Below are 18,099 nucleotides of genomic sequence, written 5' to 3'. Positions count from 1 at the left end.
AACAGTTAGGCATGTATCGCCCGCGGCATATCACCCACATACGTCTTTATTCGCCGGAGTTGAAAAACAACGAAAGTGCAGGGGGTTTTCTCCTGCGTAGCGAGCAAGCTCAAATAAGATCAGCGAGTGTAAGCGCTTGAAGAAACAGGAAACAGGTTTCCCGAGACGACGTGCTGCGAGAGAGAGAGAGAGAGAGAGAGAGAGAGAGAGAGAGAGAGACTAGTGGCTGACTAAAGAGCAAAGGTTTTATCAGGAATCTGGCGTGTCAGAAATCGACGAGGGCTATGCAACGAACGAATCAACATACGCTTCGACAAGTCCTTATTATGGATTCGATTCGCCTGCGACTCACGGAGGTCACGGAGGTAAAGGTGTCGCTCGCTCGCAATATATTCCGAGCATTTCTCGCGGTATCGTTCTGCTGACGAGCGGGCGATAACGCTTGATTCGCCGTTTGCGTGACGTCCAGTCTGCTCTCAACCTCCGTTCTCCGTCGGAGTAGCGATCTCAGGTCTGACTAACCAGCGGCGACCAGTCAACGTCTGTCCTATTCACAGAGCGCAATTTCATCGGACTCCTCGCGATCGTGACCAAGGAGCTTCTCAATCAATCAACAATAAGGAACATATCGATACAAGGAAATATCGGGAAAATCGAGATACAGGATATCGGAATTCCAAGATTGTTTCCCACGGCGGCCACGAAATGGTTATTAAATGGTTATAAAGTGTCTGCAATGATCGTCGCTCGACACAGGTAAATCGAATTTATATGAATCATAGTGCAACGTCGCGGCAAAGTGGTGAACCGAAAAATTCGTGGAACTGCAGTTCATGTGCGCGCGGGAACAATCGTAATCCAAGTATAAATTTCGAGAATTTTCAACTTTGGACGACCGAAGTTGAAAACTTTTTATAGGTCGGTAGGTACATTCCCATCTTATGAATCAGTCTTACATGTCACACTTTATCAAAAACCACATCTATAAATATTGCAGAACAAACTTCTTGCCCATGACATTATCAATGTGCAATTATATATATATATATATATATTATATATATATATATATATATATATATATATATATATACACATATATGTAAGCCAGATTAATGTGTAGATAAATATCGTTGTGTAAAGAATTTTATCTTAGTCGGCGAAGGTTATTATTTGCTACAGTATCCTTTGTGTGCAATGCGCAATTATGTCAGTCCGAGAACGTGACAACCGTAATTTTTTATAATGACATAGCAACTAACGAGATCACAATGTACTATTAAGCCAAAGATGCATTGTCGTATACGCGCTATTTTGAAGCTGAAATAAGAGAAAATTTGTATAATTTGATACTATCTGTATAACTGTAGTCTTATGGACTAACCAGTAATATGTTTCTAGCCTAATTTTTCTGTATATGGTCACATCTAATACTCACTCGCTCACTTTTATTTATCTTCTGTGATTTTGTTTTTAACTTTTGGTGTGTTATTCTAGATAAATTGTTTCATATCTACTAAAAATTTTTCCACTCCAATGTCTAATTGATCCTCAATTTTACGAGTTACATTTAAGTAGATTCTACTGTTTAAATTTTTCAAATTCAAATGAAACCCGATATACCATTTTACTTGTTAATGCTGGATTACTTTGCTTTATAATTATATTTTCGCAAAGTGTTAATAGATAAGCAAATGATCTGCACTCAAGTCAAAAGACTTGTCTACTTTAATGAAATTCACTGACATAAAGATGAAAAAATCGATTAAATTTGATACCTTATTGGATACCAGTTAACTTTATCGACAATTATATGACAGCCATTATGTCTAGCAATAGATATGAGTATACAGTCTGTCGCAGATCCAATGAGACTGATCTAAAAAAAATACAAAGCGTTTATTATTTTGATTTTTTATTCTTGTTTATTCAAAATAGTCTCCTTCTGAGTCAATACAGCGCTGGAAACGTTCAACAAATTTTTCGAAACATTTTTTATACTCATCGGCTGGAATAGCCTTTAGTATGGCGGTCGAAGTCTTTCGGATGACCGGGATGGTATCGAAACGATTTCCTTTCATCGGCAATTTCAGTTTGGGAAATAGCCAGAAGTCGCACGGAGCCAAATCAGGTGAATACGGTGGATGATCGATAACAATGATGCATTTTTTGGTCAAGAATTCACGTACCATGATGGCTTTGTGCGATGGTGCATTATCGTGCAACAAAAACCAACTGCCTGGCTCTCGATATTCCGGTCGAACTCGTCGAATTCTGGCCCACAATCGTTGTAGAACTCCCGGATAATATCTGGGCAGACACACAGCGGTCGCTTCGAAGAATTTCTTTGACTTTCTCGATGTTTTCTTCATTGCGAGTGGTTTTTGGCGGCGGTGCTCGGTCATCGTCTGCAAGGTCCTCACGACCGTCACGGAATCGGCCAAACCAACGGAAAACCTGTGCACGGGACATGCATTCATCCCCGTACACATTTTTTAGCGTTTCGTACGTTTCTGCACCACTTTTACCCAATTTAAAAGTTGGTTTTTCGACCGACGTACACAAAGTGACTTTACATAAAATGTCAAACCACAGTGAAGTATCAACCGAATTCGCTCAAATTTTGAGGTTAAGTAGATGAAGGGTAGAACATTCACCTACCATCATTCACTCATAGATATCGCTGCGCTAAGAACTTTGATGGAACCAGTCTCATCGTATCTGGGACAGACTGTGTATATTGAACTTTGAACTCTGAATCTTGAACTTGTCGCTAAACACAATAGTCATCATATAATTGTAGATTAGGTAATTCTGAACAAAAAAGTCCTTTATCATTTTGCAAATAAACACACAAATTTTCAAGTTATCAATTGAAAAAGCTTTTAGATGTGGTCATTTTCAATCATTAATAACTTAATAACTATTGCGATTTTTGCAAAACGGTACTTGACTTTTCTTCTCAATTTGTTCTGATTAATCTTCATAATTTTTCGTTTCCAAAAGATCCTGGACAATCTATATAATAAATAAGTAATAAATTTATCTCTTTCTCCCCCCCCCCCTCTCTCCCTCTCTCTCCCTCCTCCTTTCTTTCTCAACGTTACATATGATTAGGAAATCCTAATAACCTGATACGACATATATGTTAATACAATTCTATCGGCTTTCCTATCTCACATGATACAAAGTAAAACGACCAGTCAATTGCACTAAGTAATTCTAATGTATTCTTCTTTTCGAATATCAATGTGATCAATATGCTAAGTAAAGTAGTCAAGAAAACAGGTTGAACCATTTTATTCAAATATAATGCTTATCTACGATATTATGTCTCACTTGTTTTTGCGAAAAATATATAGCAACCGGTCGATCGCAGATCCTTATTACGTGGTAAAAGCACGTCAAGCGATAAAAATCGCTTCGACGAACACGTTCAGTCGCGCGCAGACTGCATACGATTTTACCTCACGATTCAAGCTGCTGTTTTTGCAATGGCACGTCTCATGGATGTCACTTTTATTGCATGTTATCGTAGACTTTACAGGATACGTTTCACCGAAATCAAGAATCGCTGACTCATCTAGACAATTTTGCAAAAATCGCAATAGTTATTAAGTTATTAATGATTGAAAATGACCACATCTAAAAGCTTTTTCAATTGATAACTTGAAAATTTGTATGTTTATTTGCAAAATGATAAAGGACTTTTTTGTTCAGAATTACCTAATCTACAATTTGCGTATAAACACTCGTGTTTGTCAAATTTGCATGCTCGCTCTAGTCAGGCAGGTCAGATTCACCAAATATATTGCAAATATGCTGCAACTTTGAACACATACGTTTGTTCTGAAATATAAGATATATAAGAATGATCATGTTCGTCGACATATAACTTGTTTTTATAAAAAGTAAAGATTATTGCAGCTGCAAGTTACAAAATTCGCGATAAGATATAATATATGTCAGTATAAGACAAAGTTCTCATATCTGTATAAATAAACTTTGACGTCAAATTCTTCTTAAAATAGAAATTAAGATCTGACAGATCCTGTGAATGTTCCAAGACAAGAGCATTGGACAATATAATTTAGTGGAAGATTGACGGATTTCTGTTTGCCGCAGCCTAAACTGACACGTGAGAATCTATAGATTAGGCTACAGGCCCAATCTAGATGACAACGACATTTTTTTCATTTCTCTTCTTCTCCCTCTCCTCTCTCTCTCTCTCTCTCTCTCTCTCTCTCTTTCTCTCTCTCTTTCTCTGCTTTTTTCTCTTTATATTAGACCGATCAAAAAAATTAATACGGAGAAGAAGTTACTGTTGCCGTTCTCCGTTGCTTCCATTGCTGCTCTCTCGCCCCGCCACTCTCTCCCTCTCTTTCTTTACCCTCTTTTTCTCTTTAGATCGATTAGATCGATTATTGAAATTTATACATAATTACGTCAATTCTAATGATTTACGTATATACATTTCTAACGAATTATTTCTAGTGATTTGATGAAGGTATTTCTAATGATAATGATTCTAATGAATTCTAATGAAAATGACCTCTTTAAGTCACTGCCATTAATCACTAAAATTAAGAATAAATGATTGTCGCGACTGATTTTTTATTCGCATGACAATTAGTGCGTCAGCTGCTTATGTATTTTTAGACACATTTATATTTCATTTGTCTCTTACTAACAACTTTTACTAATAATCGCTACAGCCTTAGCACCATTTGATTGAGTGTTTAATCCCGACTATTATTACTTTAACTTCCAGTCGACATAGGAAAAAGTAAAGACATAGTACGCTCGCGAAGAATAATAAGTCCTCGACGAAGATGATTGATTCATCCAAGACCGGTTTGCGACGATGTGGTCTAAAGATTTTTTCCAAGGTCGAATATTTAAATCGAAAAAGAGGAAAGAGCAAAGAGATGTAAAGAGCGAGCCCACCGGTCTTGCACAGCTCTACGTACTCCAGCGAAAAAAATGAATTCGACATTGGAAAACACTCTTAATGTTTGTTGATGAATTGTTCACCAACCCGATCACCAGACGTAATGTCAGTTATTAAAAAAAAAAGAAATTTTGAAGGAAAATTAACTTGACGCTTCTAGCGATACGAGCTATTTCAGCTTTATAATCAAGTAAATGAGTTTCTCCTGAAAGGAATAGCAATACCCGTGGTGGCATCGCAAATCTTGGTACTCGCTTACTCGCGAGTTCGTCGCAAGTGTTCTTCGTCATGTGCTTTATAAATCTGCTTTATTTATTATATATTTTCAAGTCTCCAGTTATTTTTTTACGAGGAATCTCCCTACGAGGAGAAGCGGATTTTATCTGCTCCTCGTAATATTTTAGAGCTCCTTAATGAACGCGCTTAACGCTGAACATTTATGCCCGCGGTATTCGCATAAATTACATGAGTATGCTAATCTTGTAAATATACAACAATAAATTTGCAAGATTAATTAAAATTGTCAAAATATACTCGAGCAATAATTATCGTCGAGCAATAGTATCCCTTGTTTTTCATCTTCATTTTTCTTTCTTAATAATCAATATTATATCACACGTCCGTATATAAAAATATACAACTTTTAACAATATGATGATCTTATTACAGGTGGATGAGAAGTGAAAGAAGATTGCAATAAAAATAAGAGAGCTGGATATTTGAAATAAGCGATGAGATCATCGCTGTTAGGAGAGGCTCCGAAGAGACTTGAGTTAAACTTGCGCACGCTAGATTTGCTCTAATTTGATCCGCGACCAGGGAAGGAGGAAAGAAGGGACGAAAGAGACATTAAGAGGATTGACCTGCGAATAGCCAAAGAGCACGTGCGACGCGTGACTACAAATGATCACAGACAAAAGAACATCAGTTTTACACGTCAATTATTTATCGCATTTGCGACGATTTGCCGACGTATTTGCCACGTGTATCATTAATTAATTATCACTAGACGCTTATCGTGAACCACATAGATTATTCCAGATATGCGTAATTCGTGAGCAATTAAGTTTGTAGTTAATCTACTAACTTAACGTCGTAATAAAAAGCGTAACGATAAGAAGAACATTCGCAAGAATTATCATCGGACGTTCTCTTCCGAGGAAATACCGAGCAAAAAAACCGACGTCAATTTTACATTCACGCGAATAAGCTTGTGTGTATATTTGCAATTGCGAAACAGCTGACGCTATCGTGTCGCGAAATTGATTCTCCCTCTCTCTCTCTCTCTCTCTCTCTCTCTCTCTGCGCATATTAGATATAAAGAATTTGCCGTACTTACACGTACGAGTACGTACACGACCGTAGCTGTCGTAGCGTCTACTCTCGCGTCACGCAAGGAAACATATAATTGTAATAGATGTGCGCAGGTCAAGAGAGATAAAAAGATAGCCATCGTAGACAGACAGATCACGAAATTATCTGGAATCGTCTGAAAGCAATTGCAAATGTCCAACGAAACAAAGAGTTGTCGCACACTTACGAACATAACGCACAGTCAGATGATTGACGTCAGATTCAAGGACCTATCCTACGTGGTCAATATCGGATATGGCCGGCAGAAGAAGAAGCAGATCCTGAAAAGACTGAAAGGACATTTCCGGTCCACAGAGCTGACGGCCATCATGGGGCCGTCCGGTGCCGGCAAATCGACGTTGCTGAACATCTTGAGCGGCTTCCAAGAAGGCAATTACACGGGAACGGTGGAATACCTCAACAACGGTAATAAGTGGGAGCAGGGCAGTTGCAAGAAGCAACGATGCTACATCCAGCAGACGGACAACTTGCACGGCTTCTTCAGCATTTACGAGATCATGATGATCGCGAGCTACTTGAAGATCAACCAGCAACTTCCACTGAAGTCCAGGCAGATGCTGATCGACGAGATTTTGGCGACGCTCAAGTTGTCGCTGAACAAGCAGACGCGAGTGGACCGGCTGAGCGGCGGCCAGAAGAAGAAGCTGAGCATCGCCCTCGAGTTGATCGGTAATCCGCCGCTCATGTTCCTGGACGAGCCGACCACCGGTCTCGACTCGACGGCGTCTGTGCAGTGCATAACCATGTTGAAGAACCTGGCGCAATCCGGCAGGACGATCATCTGCACCATCCACCAGCCTAGCGCAGCGATCTATCAGATCTTCGATCACATCTACCTGGTGGTGGATGGCCACTGCATGTATCGCTCGTCGCCCGACGAAACGATCGGCTACTTCGCTCGGCAAGGTCTCCAGTGTCCCAAGTACCACAACCCGGCGGACTACATGCTAGAAGTGGTATCCGGCGAATACGGTGATTACCATGAGCAGTTGATCGCGACGGTCACGTGGCTGAACCATCCGCGGAAAGAGGCGCATGCGATCACGTCGTCGTACAATACGATCGAAAAGATACCCGACAACGGCGATTCGGCGATGATGCTGACGAGGAGCCCGCCTACGGAGCTCATGCGGTTCTGGATACTGCTGCAGCGCAGTGCGATCTTGGTGCATCGCGACTACTCGATAATGTACATCAAGCTGTTCTTGCACTTCCTCGTGGCGGTGCTGTTGGGTCTGCTTTATGAGCACGCCGGCGATGACAGCAACAAGACAATCAGCAACATCAGCTACTTGATGGTCAGCGCGCTGTACATTTACTACACCGGCATGATGCCGGCCGTGCTCAAGTTCCCCTTGGAGATCGACATTGTGCGGAAGGAGCGCTTCAACAACTGGTACAAGCTGAGGACCTACTACATCGCGACAATCGTGTGCGCACTGCCGTTGCACATGGCCTACGCTTCCATCTATTCCGTCGTCTCCTACTTTATGACCAGCCAGCCGTTGGAGTACTACCGCTTCTTCATGTATCTGCTGATAGCCATCTTGAACAGCTTCATCTCCGAGGGCATGGGTCTAAGCTTGGGCGCGATTTTCAACCCGGTCAATGGAACCTTCTTGGGCTCCATCATCGTATGCATCATGCTATGCCTCGCCGGCTTCCTTATCTTTTTTACGCACATGCCTAGGTTCCTGTTCTACATCAGCTACCTAAGCGTGCTTCGCTACACCTTTGAGGGCTTTATGTACGCCGTCTACGACAACAGGCACGATAAGATAGATTGCTCGACCACTTATTGTCACTACCGGTTTCCGAATATGATACTGGAGGAGCTCGGCATAACCAAGTCGATGTTTTGGCACAATATCGTCGTGTTGTTCGGCTACTTCGTCATGTTCTGGATTGTCGCTTATTTATTGCTGAAGAGACGACTATCGAAGCTAAATTGAACATTGATTGAGTGACACGTTGGGTATAGATTTTTGTTATTATTATTGCTCATTATTATTATTATTATTATTATTATTGTTGTTGTATTCGCATCCGATTCGTCGAAATCAAACTCGCAATATACGCGACTCACCCGGTGAAGTTCCCGCGAAAGCGACGCGTCCTTTCCTCGCGGAGAAGCGCGCCGCTCGAGGTGGTCGCCGGACGCGTCGGCGATCGGGCTACGCATGTGAAACCATGCGATTTCAACATGGCTGTGACACTAGAATAGTTTCGCCGCTTCATTCGCCGTAGTGTCTTGTTTCTTTCTTTCTTTCTTAGGATGTAGGATGTCACGAGAGTGTTCTTAGGTTATCAAGCATCGATAGAGACTAGGCAGAGTCGCGATAACGAGCGTAGCGACAGAAGGAGGCTTCGCGCGCGGCTGGAGGTAAAAGCGTCGTGACCGGATCGGTTTTTCCTTACTCGATCTTTCTCTCTCTCTTTCTCTCTCTCTCTCTCTCTCTCGTCGTGGCTGAATCCGCGCGCGCGCTGAAATGCGGAAGAACGCGCGGGGACGCCGAGCATCGAGGAGAGCGTATTGTGACACCGCGCTCGAACTTTCACATTTCGTGTCACGTTTCTGAGCGAGACATGTGCAGGACGGTAAGCTTAACCGTTTGAGTCCCAGGGGGTATTGAAAAAACACTGTCGAAGAATCCCAAACAGCGCAACCGCGCTTTCTATAAATGAGTATGAAAAGACCCAAGCAGCGCGATAGCGCTTTGTTTATTTTACATCGATGAATCCCAATCGGACCAATACCGCTTCTTGTATTTGTTAGGTAACGCGATTCTCGTCTTTTTCTCATCGCTCTGTCACATTTATTGTAGTTTGCAAAGCGATCGGACGTATTCTTGCGTAAGTGTTTCTCATTGTTAATAATTGTGTGTTTCAAAATGATTAGACGAGGCAACGGAGCAACGAAGCAAAAGGAATCCATCCAACATGTTTTGATAAACACCGATGTTACAAATTATAATTGTTACTCTCCGTTTAAATTATTTGTTCATAACACAAAAATATGGTTAATTTGTAATTCGTTATTTTATAAAATACATCTGTATTATTACATATGCGTACTGTAAATTTATAAATATTTCAAGTTTTGTTCGATAAAAATTATTGAGAAGATAACAATGAAATAAAAATTTTTATTTTGTAATGTATTATTGCATTATTATAGTATTATTCTACCTATTATAAAATGTACTGTTTACATTAAAAGGATCGGTGTGATATACTTGCTTCAGTAAATCTGAGCGCGCGACTTCGACAATCGGTAACGCACCGTCAGTCGTCCACAATGATCGAAATGTACTGGGTTTTCTCGACATAAAATCTGAACAGCGCGATCGCGCTGCTTGGGACTCAAACGGTTAAGTATCCGGGACAATTGTAACTAGATGACAGACGACGCGACTCGTGTCCTCGTCATTCCGCGATCCCCGTTTAGATTTATTGTATCGTGCATCGTTGAGGACATCCTGCAGATAGCGCGTGAACAGTCCTCAGTGTTAAATCGTCGCGAGTCCGCGAGGAGTCGTCTGCTTTAAGCCCGAAATACAACGAGTGCAACATTCGTGTCTAACTTCGTTGCTAAAAGGATCATTAAGGACAAAATTAGGAACGGTAAAATAGGGGCGAACACGCAAGCCAAACCAGCTGATTCTCGCGACGAACGTAAGAAAGAAAAAGTAACGAAATGACGTCGGTGAGGTCGGCATTAGGTCGCGATAATAACCGATATATGATTGGATATTTTTGTACAAATACTGTAACGTAACGAAGGAGCCTAACAAAGTAAATTATAATGTACTCACTACGCCGTATTGTTCCAGAGTTAAGGGTGTATATTAATCGTGTTACGATATCGCATGCATCGACGACAGGTAAACGAACGACACCTGAAGAGAACTTGCGTGAGAAATTCTCGCTTATCTCCAACAACAAATCGTCATTCTTTACGCCAGAAAGTCCACACGCTGCCTCTTCAACTCGCTCGATCGGCCGGGATTATGTAACACACACGTACACACACACGCAAAAGCTGTGCGTTCATATTCGCCGTAGACCTAAAAGGAACGAAGTTGAGAACGGCGAAACAGCGAAAGGTACGCTGCTCTTCCTCTCTCTCTCTCTCTCTCTCTCTCTCTCCCCCCCTTCTCTCCATCTCTCTTGCTCTTTGACACCTGTGCAACAGACAGGTACAACATAAGAGGCGGGTCAAAGGTCAAGAAGCACCGGGTGAAATTTGCAGTAGGATTTCTTCATCGCGACCGGACATGTTTAGGCGACTCGCCGCGAGAGCCGCCGCGGTATCCGCGGTTGTGCAAATAATTTTGCAATAACATTATACAAGAGTGCGCGCGTGCAATATGAATTGAGAAATAGCCAAATTAATACCTTTCACCGCGCCGGATAACATTATACCTGCGTCCAGCGCGTCCGTACTACGTGCCGCTTGATGATGATGATGATGATAACAATCAGGGAACATAACGAGAACCGTCGTTGGACACCATCCGAGATTCGGCAGATGTATTATAAATTAATAAGTTAATATTAATAAATTAATAAGTTCCTCTGCTTCGCATTTTTCTTCTTCTGCTTTTTCTTCTCTTTCCTTATACTCTCCCTTCTTTCCTCTGCTTCTTCGGGAACAGGCAAAAAGGATCGGGTGACTCTTTGAAAGCGTATATAGCGGCGACGATGATCTCTCTCGTCTTGTTTTCGTCATGCGATATAAGGTACGAGAGATGCAAAAATTCCAGAGTGATAAACCATGCGCTGCGGCAGTCGGTAGAGCGATATGGCGTTTTCTGTGTATGTGTGTGTGTGTGTGTGTATTCAATGAAAAACAATGAGAAAGTACAGATCGTGACAAGACCTCGTACTCGGTTAAAGTTCCGATGGTATCTACATTACTGTGCATACGTGGCTAAAATCGCAATTCTGCGTATAATAATGAAATTAAATCCAACTTAAACCAAGACGTGTGTATTAATATATCGTGTAGGAGCAAAACGTAAAACATAAATGTAGATATCGTCTAAAATACTGAGAGTACAATATACAAATAAAATAACGAGTGAGAAAGAAAAAAAAAAATGGGCGGGGGGGGAGGACGGCGAATGCGGCGTGCACATCGGAATTATCGTTAACGTTACGTTCAAGGAGAGAGAGAAGAAAAACGCGCTTTACCGCGCGACGTATCGCGCCGTAAGATGCCAGGCGACACCGTGTGATTATGGAAAAAATGGCACATTTATTATATTAGTGATAGGTAGTATTACTAGTGATATAATTACATATTTTTTTCTTTCTCAATCGATACACTTGTTCGCTGTCTCATGTGCACACCCACGCACACGCACACGCGCGCACACACACGCACACACACACACACACACGCACATGCGCACACACACACACACACACACACACACACACACACACACACACACACACACACACACACACACACACACAACTCTCTTTCTCTCCCTCTCTCGCATTCTCCCACTTGCACTCTTTCTCTCGCGCGTTCTTTCTTTCTTTCTTTTGCTCTCTCGCCCAGTTTATGTATTTATATTCATCTCGTACTTCATTAATATTAATAATCGCATTCCTCTTAGTCGCATGTAGGGTCGAAGAGATCGGTTCTCGACGTCTTCCAGGCCCGTTCACACAAACTGCCTACAGCCTTACTCACTTACGCGTTAATCCTCCCGTTGTTTCTTTCCCCCGTTTTTTTTTTTATTACATATGATACAGTACTATACGCCTAATATAGTTTACACCTTATGATATGATAATTATCGATTCGCAATTGTGCCGACAAAACTGAACCCTTACGCAATTAGACCGCGACGCAATAGAGTTCCCTCTCACGTGTCTCACGCCGATATTTATATAATCACCTAACAGTAATCATTATAAATTGATCCTTACCGCGGGGCTTTTACAACCAACTCGTTTATACTAAACAAAAGTGTGCACGCGCGCGCGTGCGAGCGCCCGCACAGTGCCGTCCATGATATGCGCGTGTACCCGAAAATAATATCATCGTCGTCGTCATAGTCATCGTCATCATCGTCGTCGTCATCGTCGTCGTCGTTGTCATTAAGAGCGTAATTATCTCGTCCCATTTACAAAGTTCTGTGTGAAGGGGCCTCCCCATCCCACGGTCGATGCGATTTCAACTTCGACCCCCTGTTGTAGACCGTCGCCCCTCCTTCTTCGGCTTCTTCACCTTGACTATCTACGACTATCGACAAGTGTCTAGCTTAGTCTGGCTTACGAGCTATTTATTGTCGTTATTATTTTACATGATTACCTTCGCGAGTACAAGTGCGTGATCGTATGGTTTTTTTTCTTCTTTTAGTTTAGTGTCTGTGAGCGGCACTCTTTCTCTCTCTCTCTCTCTCTCTCTCTCTCCCCCCCTCTCTCCCTCCCTTCCACTCTCTCTCTCTCTCTCTCTCTCTCTCTCTCTCTCTCTCTCTCTCTCTCTCTCTCTCTCTCTCTCTCTCTCTCTCTCTCTCTCTATCTGCAGTTTGTCACAATGTACAATTATCTTTGATCTTTCTCTCTCTCTCTCTCTCTCTCTCTCTCTCTTTCTTCTTTCCTTCCTTACACTCTCCCTGTTTCTCCTCGTCTCTTTGTTCCTTTTCCACTCCCGTGCGTGTCTCTTCCTTCACCAAGTACAATTTTACAAAGCGTCGCCCGCGACGACGCGGGAGCGTGATTAATGATTATTAATTTATGAGCTGGAGCGAGGTTGCGCGAGTTCTTGCCGATCAGATTTTGCCTACAGTTTCTGTGGATCCTGATCGATAACGAAAGTGGCTTCCTTCTCGTGATAGTTCTATGATCTAATGAGGACATCCGAACGAGCTTACAGCTTAGAAAAATCAACGTCGGAATAATCTCGCTATTTATTCTCGCTGTCCGCTTTCGCCAATCGGTTTCGGCAAGCGTTTCGGAGAACGAGAGAGACTTTGACTTTTATTCTCTTTCCCTCTCCTCTTTTTCTCTCACGGTGTCGCTCGGGGTATTGTATCAAACTTTACATCGGAGTATCGACGGTACTTCATTCTGTATGGTGTGTCGGTTCGCGATTAAGTCGCGCAGTGCGAGAGAAAACATCTCTCGTCGCAGACACGTTCATTACGACACTTCGCACAACTGTGAGGCAGGCACTCGATCGTTATCAAAGATGAAATCTCCGATTGGCTGACTGAGCGGAAAAGGAAAAGCTAGCTTAACAATATGCGTGCGTCTCAGGCGCGATTGTCAAGGTGACACCGGCGCGCGGTTTCGATCGGATAAGGAATTCGAAAGGATAAGGTTGTTGTTGCGTTTTCACGGGAAAGAACGACGAAGTTAAAGTACAAAAGGCGCTCGACAAACGAGGAAAGGGAAAATATCCGCACGCACATTTACATAATCAATATAAATTACGATATGTCTGGCGTGTTTTGATATGAGTCTGAAATTCACGAGAATCGACGAGAGCGAAAGATTCCGTCTGCTGCGAAGACTGTGCGGATGCGTACGTGTGAAAATTTCCAACGATCCCCCGTGATCTTCGCAAAGATCCTGTCATGCTTTTGAAGAAAAATATAGCTTCGCGCGGTATGGCGCGGTAGGGGGAGGGAATTATTCACGGACACTCTCGGAGAGGCGCGAACGAAACGAGCGAAAGAAGACAGAGCAGAAAAAGAGGCGGAGTAAATACAGCAGCGGGCAACACAACATTCGATGTATCATCGTCGTCGTCGTCGTCGTCGTCGTCGTCGTCGTCGTCGGCGTCGTCGTTATCGTGGTTTTTCTGTTGTTTTTTTTTTCTTTCAATAAAATTTATTTAAGAATCTAAATAAATTAAAATACATGGCAACTGGGTACATATACGTTGAGCTATATTTTTGTTCAAAAACAAAAATGTCCCGTTCTCTCTGTTCTCTCACGAAAGATCTCGTCGGCGGTAATTAATTGATAATAATTAATGATAATTAATAATTAATAATAATTATTCGATCGAATAATTAATCGTCATTATGACAGAGCTGGCTCTTCTCGCACACGATGCGAGTCGAGTCGCGCAATTCCGTCTCGACCTCTCTATTCGCGTCTCATTCACGCACGCGTGTATGTGTATGTGTGGGTGTGTGTGCTTCCGTTCGTTTCGACGCTTAAGCTCCTTTCGTTCCGTTTCATCTCTCTAGCACATTACCGTACACATAAGTACAGAAATCTCGATCGTATAACAGGTAGCAGGGACAAAACGCAGGAAGAAGGGCGTGTCGAAAAGATTCAAGAGGGTCCAGAGTGATTCGATGATGTACCAAAACCATCGGTGATCGGTGTCATCGAAAAGACCGTCTTTCTTCTAACGGTGCGGCATCAAGAGAAAGATCAGAAATAAAGAAAAAAGAGAAAACAAAACGAAAAATACACCGCTACGTGAAGCGTTTGTAAAGACGCGTTTTGTGCGTTTAATAATTGTATCGATATCATGTATGTCCCACACGTCAATTAAAGATTCTTTAATCTACCTCACGCCGGACATTGTTAATTACTTTTCTCTTTTTCATCACGTGCTCATGTTTTGGCACATATAAATGCTTGTCAATTCTCGTCGACAACATATTGCAACGTACACGTACAATTACACACGACCATCTCTACAGACGTCGGCGTGATAGCAAAGCCGACGGGATTATTTGGATAATTTTCTTTTCTCTTTTTTTCTTCTTCTGTATCCTACGTGCACTTTTCTCCGCAGCCGCACAGATTTACTGCCCAATATGTATGTGCATATATATATATATGTATATATATATACACATCGTATGTATATATACTTTCCTCAATGCCGCAACAATATTCGAGATAATCCACATTTCGGAGTTACACTTTGTGCCTCTCCGTGCCGAAGGCATGGACGACGAGAGATGTAATTAGTAAAAATGATTAATATATAATTCAAAGGGGTGTCCTAAATACGTCTTAAATTAATATTCGTTGATCGCTCTTAAATTAAAAGTCATTCGACCGATAATTAAAAATAAAATGTAATGTCAACGTCCTAAGAATCTATATAAGAATCGTTCATCCGACATAATATAAAACAAATCTTTAAATATTATCTCTTATATAAGTGTACGGGTTTTCCTTCCGATTTTGGGCACGGATCGTTCACGCTATTTTACATGTGAAAGAAAACAATTCAGATAGCTTCACCGATATAAAACGATTTACGGATACTAACGAGCACGTATAAGTTATGCTTAATGTAAACTAGGGCTGTATTTCTCGTTTCACCCCGATATTAAGATCGAAAATGTTCTAAATGGCACTTTAAATATACATATACATGTATATGTATATGTACAGGGTGCCCCAAAACCATTATACAAATGCCTTAATAGTGCATCCTGAGGTTTAATTGAAGCCAAAAATCCTAATAGGAAAATTTTTAAAAGGATTATTTATTACAATTTGTTAATTATTACCATAGTATATCTTTTTAATAATTTGGAAAGATTGACTAACCTCTTGGTTAAAACACTGTTCAAAAGTACTCCACCTAAGAATTAAGAATAGAAAAATATTTGGTTTCTAATTCATAAAGCATCGGTATGGCTCGGTAGTAGGTCTTGATATCAGAATTTTCTTCAATTAATATTCCATCTGTGAGTCATCGCTAACAAATAAACCTGTTGAAATAGGCTCTAGGTAAAAGTGTTGATTAAGCCTCAGAATACGTTGTTAAAATTATGTACAATAATTTCAGGTCAGTCTGCACAATCAAATTTTAGCGATAAAATATTTGAGCGTAGCGAAATAAATATATGCCGATAGTTTCGTCAAGTAGGATAATCTCCGCGATTATATATTACCGTTGGTTTCTTTCGTGATAATGTAAGAGAGAAATTTCAATAGTTGGAGAGTATTTTCGATAGCGCGATGTCGCAAGAAACTCTTGCTATATTACTTGAAAATCGTAGCTTCTTTATCGCGTCGAGCAATATTTACAATCAAAGTGTCTATCTTTTTCTTTGATACTCGAAGAGAACGAATTTGCCGAGTCGAAATGAATCGTGAACGCGCAATCGAGAAATTCGTTCTCTCCGCCCTTTTTTCCCTAAAACTGAGTTGCATACGCCGAGAAAGAAGCTGCAAGCACCGGAAAACTTTATGACTTTCTCACGACACCGTGACAGCCAGTTTCTGAAGTGGTAGATGACGGTGGGTTGTTGCTCTGTGTGCTTTCTCGCGAGCGTGAACGAACCGCTAGCATCTTCGATTCACACTCTAGGACGCTCGTAAAAGATAATCTCTATATACAGTATCTTCAGTATCTAATGATCAACATAAAGGCGGCACAGTTCGTACGGTTTATATACATTGGCGACGCACCACGCGCGCTCTCTGTCGGAGAGGAGAACCTGCGAAGGAACTTGCAAAATCTTGCGGGTACCTCGCGGTTTACAGTGCGACAATGAGCTGAATTCACGGGAATCGTGGAGACCGCGTAAACAAAGTATCACAATGCGCGAATGTCAATTTCAATGATGGAAAAGAGCTTTACCTGGATAGGAATATTTCCCTTTAGACCGCGGTTTCCAGAAATATGCTGCCTTTATCTTCATCTTTAGTCGGCGTGTGTGTGTGTGTGTGTGTGTGTGTGTTTGCGCGCGCGCGCGCATGTGTGTGTGTGTGTGTGTATGCGCGTGTGTGGTACATGTATGTGTATGTGTGGGCTCTGTTTTCCCGCCAACACGAGTAGTTCTCCTCCTAGCTATTGCGCGCTATAACGCAACGTGTTAATAGTGTATACACAGAAGTGGGCAATTTAACATGAGTCAGTAGCGAAGTTCGACCGTTAATAAAACCTCGATCGTACTACACATTATATATCTCGAAAGAGAGGAACCATATTCCTTTGTTTCTTTTTCCTTTTCTCGCTATTTATAAAAATAATTTGAAGCCGCCTCGTGGGGGTGGGGTAGATGCCTCTTAAAACTATACATGCGCGCGCTATGCTTACATATGGGCATATGAAATCTCTTCTTTCTTTCTCTCCTTCTCTCTCTCTCTCTCTCTCTCTCTCTCTCTCTCTCTCTCTCTCTCCCTCTCTCTCTCTCTCTCTCTCTTCCCTTCTTGTTTTAACGCGCGTAAAAGAGCTGCTGCAAAAAGTTATGGGTATTATCGGTGCCGCTCTTTACTGTAATACTTTAAGACTTTTTTCTCAATCACTGATTGATAGGTCGTGATTTCAAAGGATAACTTCCAAGGCTTTAAATAGAATCATATAAAATACTAATATACAAACACTACTAAGTAGTAAACGATACATGTAAAACAGGACCGGCTAAACGGATTTCTTATTTTCTTCTTCCTCCCACCCCTCTTCTCTTCTTTCTCCTCCACCTCCTTTCTTCCTCTTGCTCCACCGCCTTATCGTCTACCAATGCATGCGACGCATCACGTGTAATATCCACAATTTTCTGCGCGTCCCCCGCGACTCGCGCGAGCAGAAAATACTTCCATATGGATATGCAAGTCATATCGGCAAAATTGTCGATTTTAAGACGTATCTACCCCTTAACACAGAATGACACCGCCACTGAGCCGCTGCTACTGCGGTTGCGGTGGATTGTGCTGAAGGGAAGGCTGCGGACCCTGAAAAAAGGAAAAGCATAAAGAACGATCTCCATGAAAGACGTTTCTCCTCATCACGTGGTAATATGGATAAATAAATGAGGCGTTCGCCT

At 41.7% G+C, this 18,099-nt stretch overlaps 2 protein-coding genes and 1 long non-coding RNA gene across 13 annotated transcripts in view; 2 read left to right on the top strand and 1 right to left on the bottom strand.

The window, feature by feature from the left end:
- Positions 1–408: 408 nt before the first annotated feature.
- On the top strand, positions 409–9,079 carry LOC105185353 (ATP-binding cassette sub-family G member 4). Its single transcript, XM_011144763.3, has 2 exons — positions 409–756; positions 5,621–9,079. The coding sequence occupies exon 2, from the start codon at positions 6,457–6,459 to the stop codon at positions 8,275–8,277; it is 1,821 nt and encodes a 606-aa protein (XP_011143065.1). The 5' UTR covers positions 409–756; positions 5,621–6,456; the 3' UTR covers positions 8,278–9,079.
- A 453-nt stretch (positions 9,080–9,532) lies between these two features.
- On the top strand, positions 9,533–10,842 carry LOC112588219 (uncharacterized). The gene is made up of 2 exons (XR_003112688.1): positions 9,533–10,431; positions 10,521–10,842. It is a non-coding gene; the product is annotated as an uncharacterized LOC112588219 (long non-coding RNA).
- A 2,103-nt stretch (positions 10,843–12,945) lies between these two features.
- Positions 12,946–18,099, bottom strand: part of da (transcription factor daughterless) — a 103,102-nt gene continuing 97,948 nt past the window's right edge. For all 11 annotated transcript variants that reach the window (XM_019842401.2, XM_025297323.1, XM_019842397.2 and 8 more), the window contains one exon: positions 12,946–18,007. In XM_019842401.2, the coding sequence (XP_019697960.1) occupies positions 17,963–18,007 (45 nt within the window). In that variant the 3' untranslated portion in view covers positions 12,946–17,962. The remainder of the gene's footprint in view (positions 18,008–18,099) is intronic.

The sequence above is a fragment of the Harpegnathos saltator genome, unplaced genomic scaffold (assembly GCF_003227715.2).
Source record: "Harpegnathos saltator strain DR-91 unplaced genomic scaffold, Hsal_v8.6 scaffold174, whole genome shotgun sequence".
Classification (NCBI taxonomy): domain Eukaryota; kingdom Metazoa; phylum Arthropoda; class Insecta; order Hymenoptera; family Formicidae; genus Harpegnathos; species Harpegnathos saltator.
This window is presented reverse-complemented; position numbering and strand designations above follow the sequence as displayed.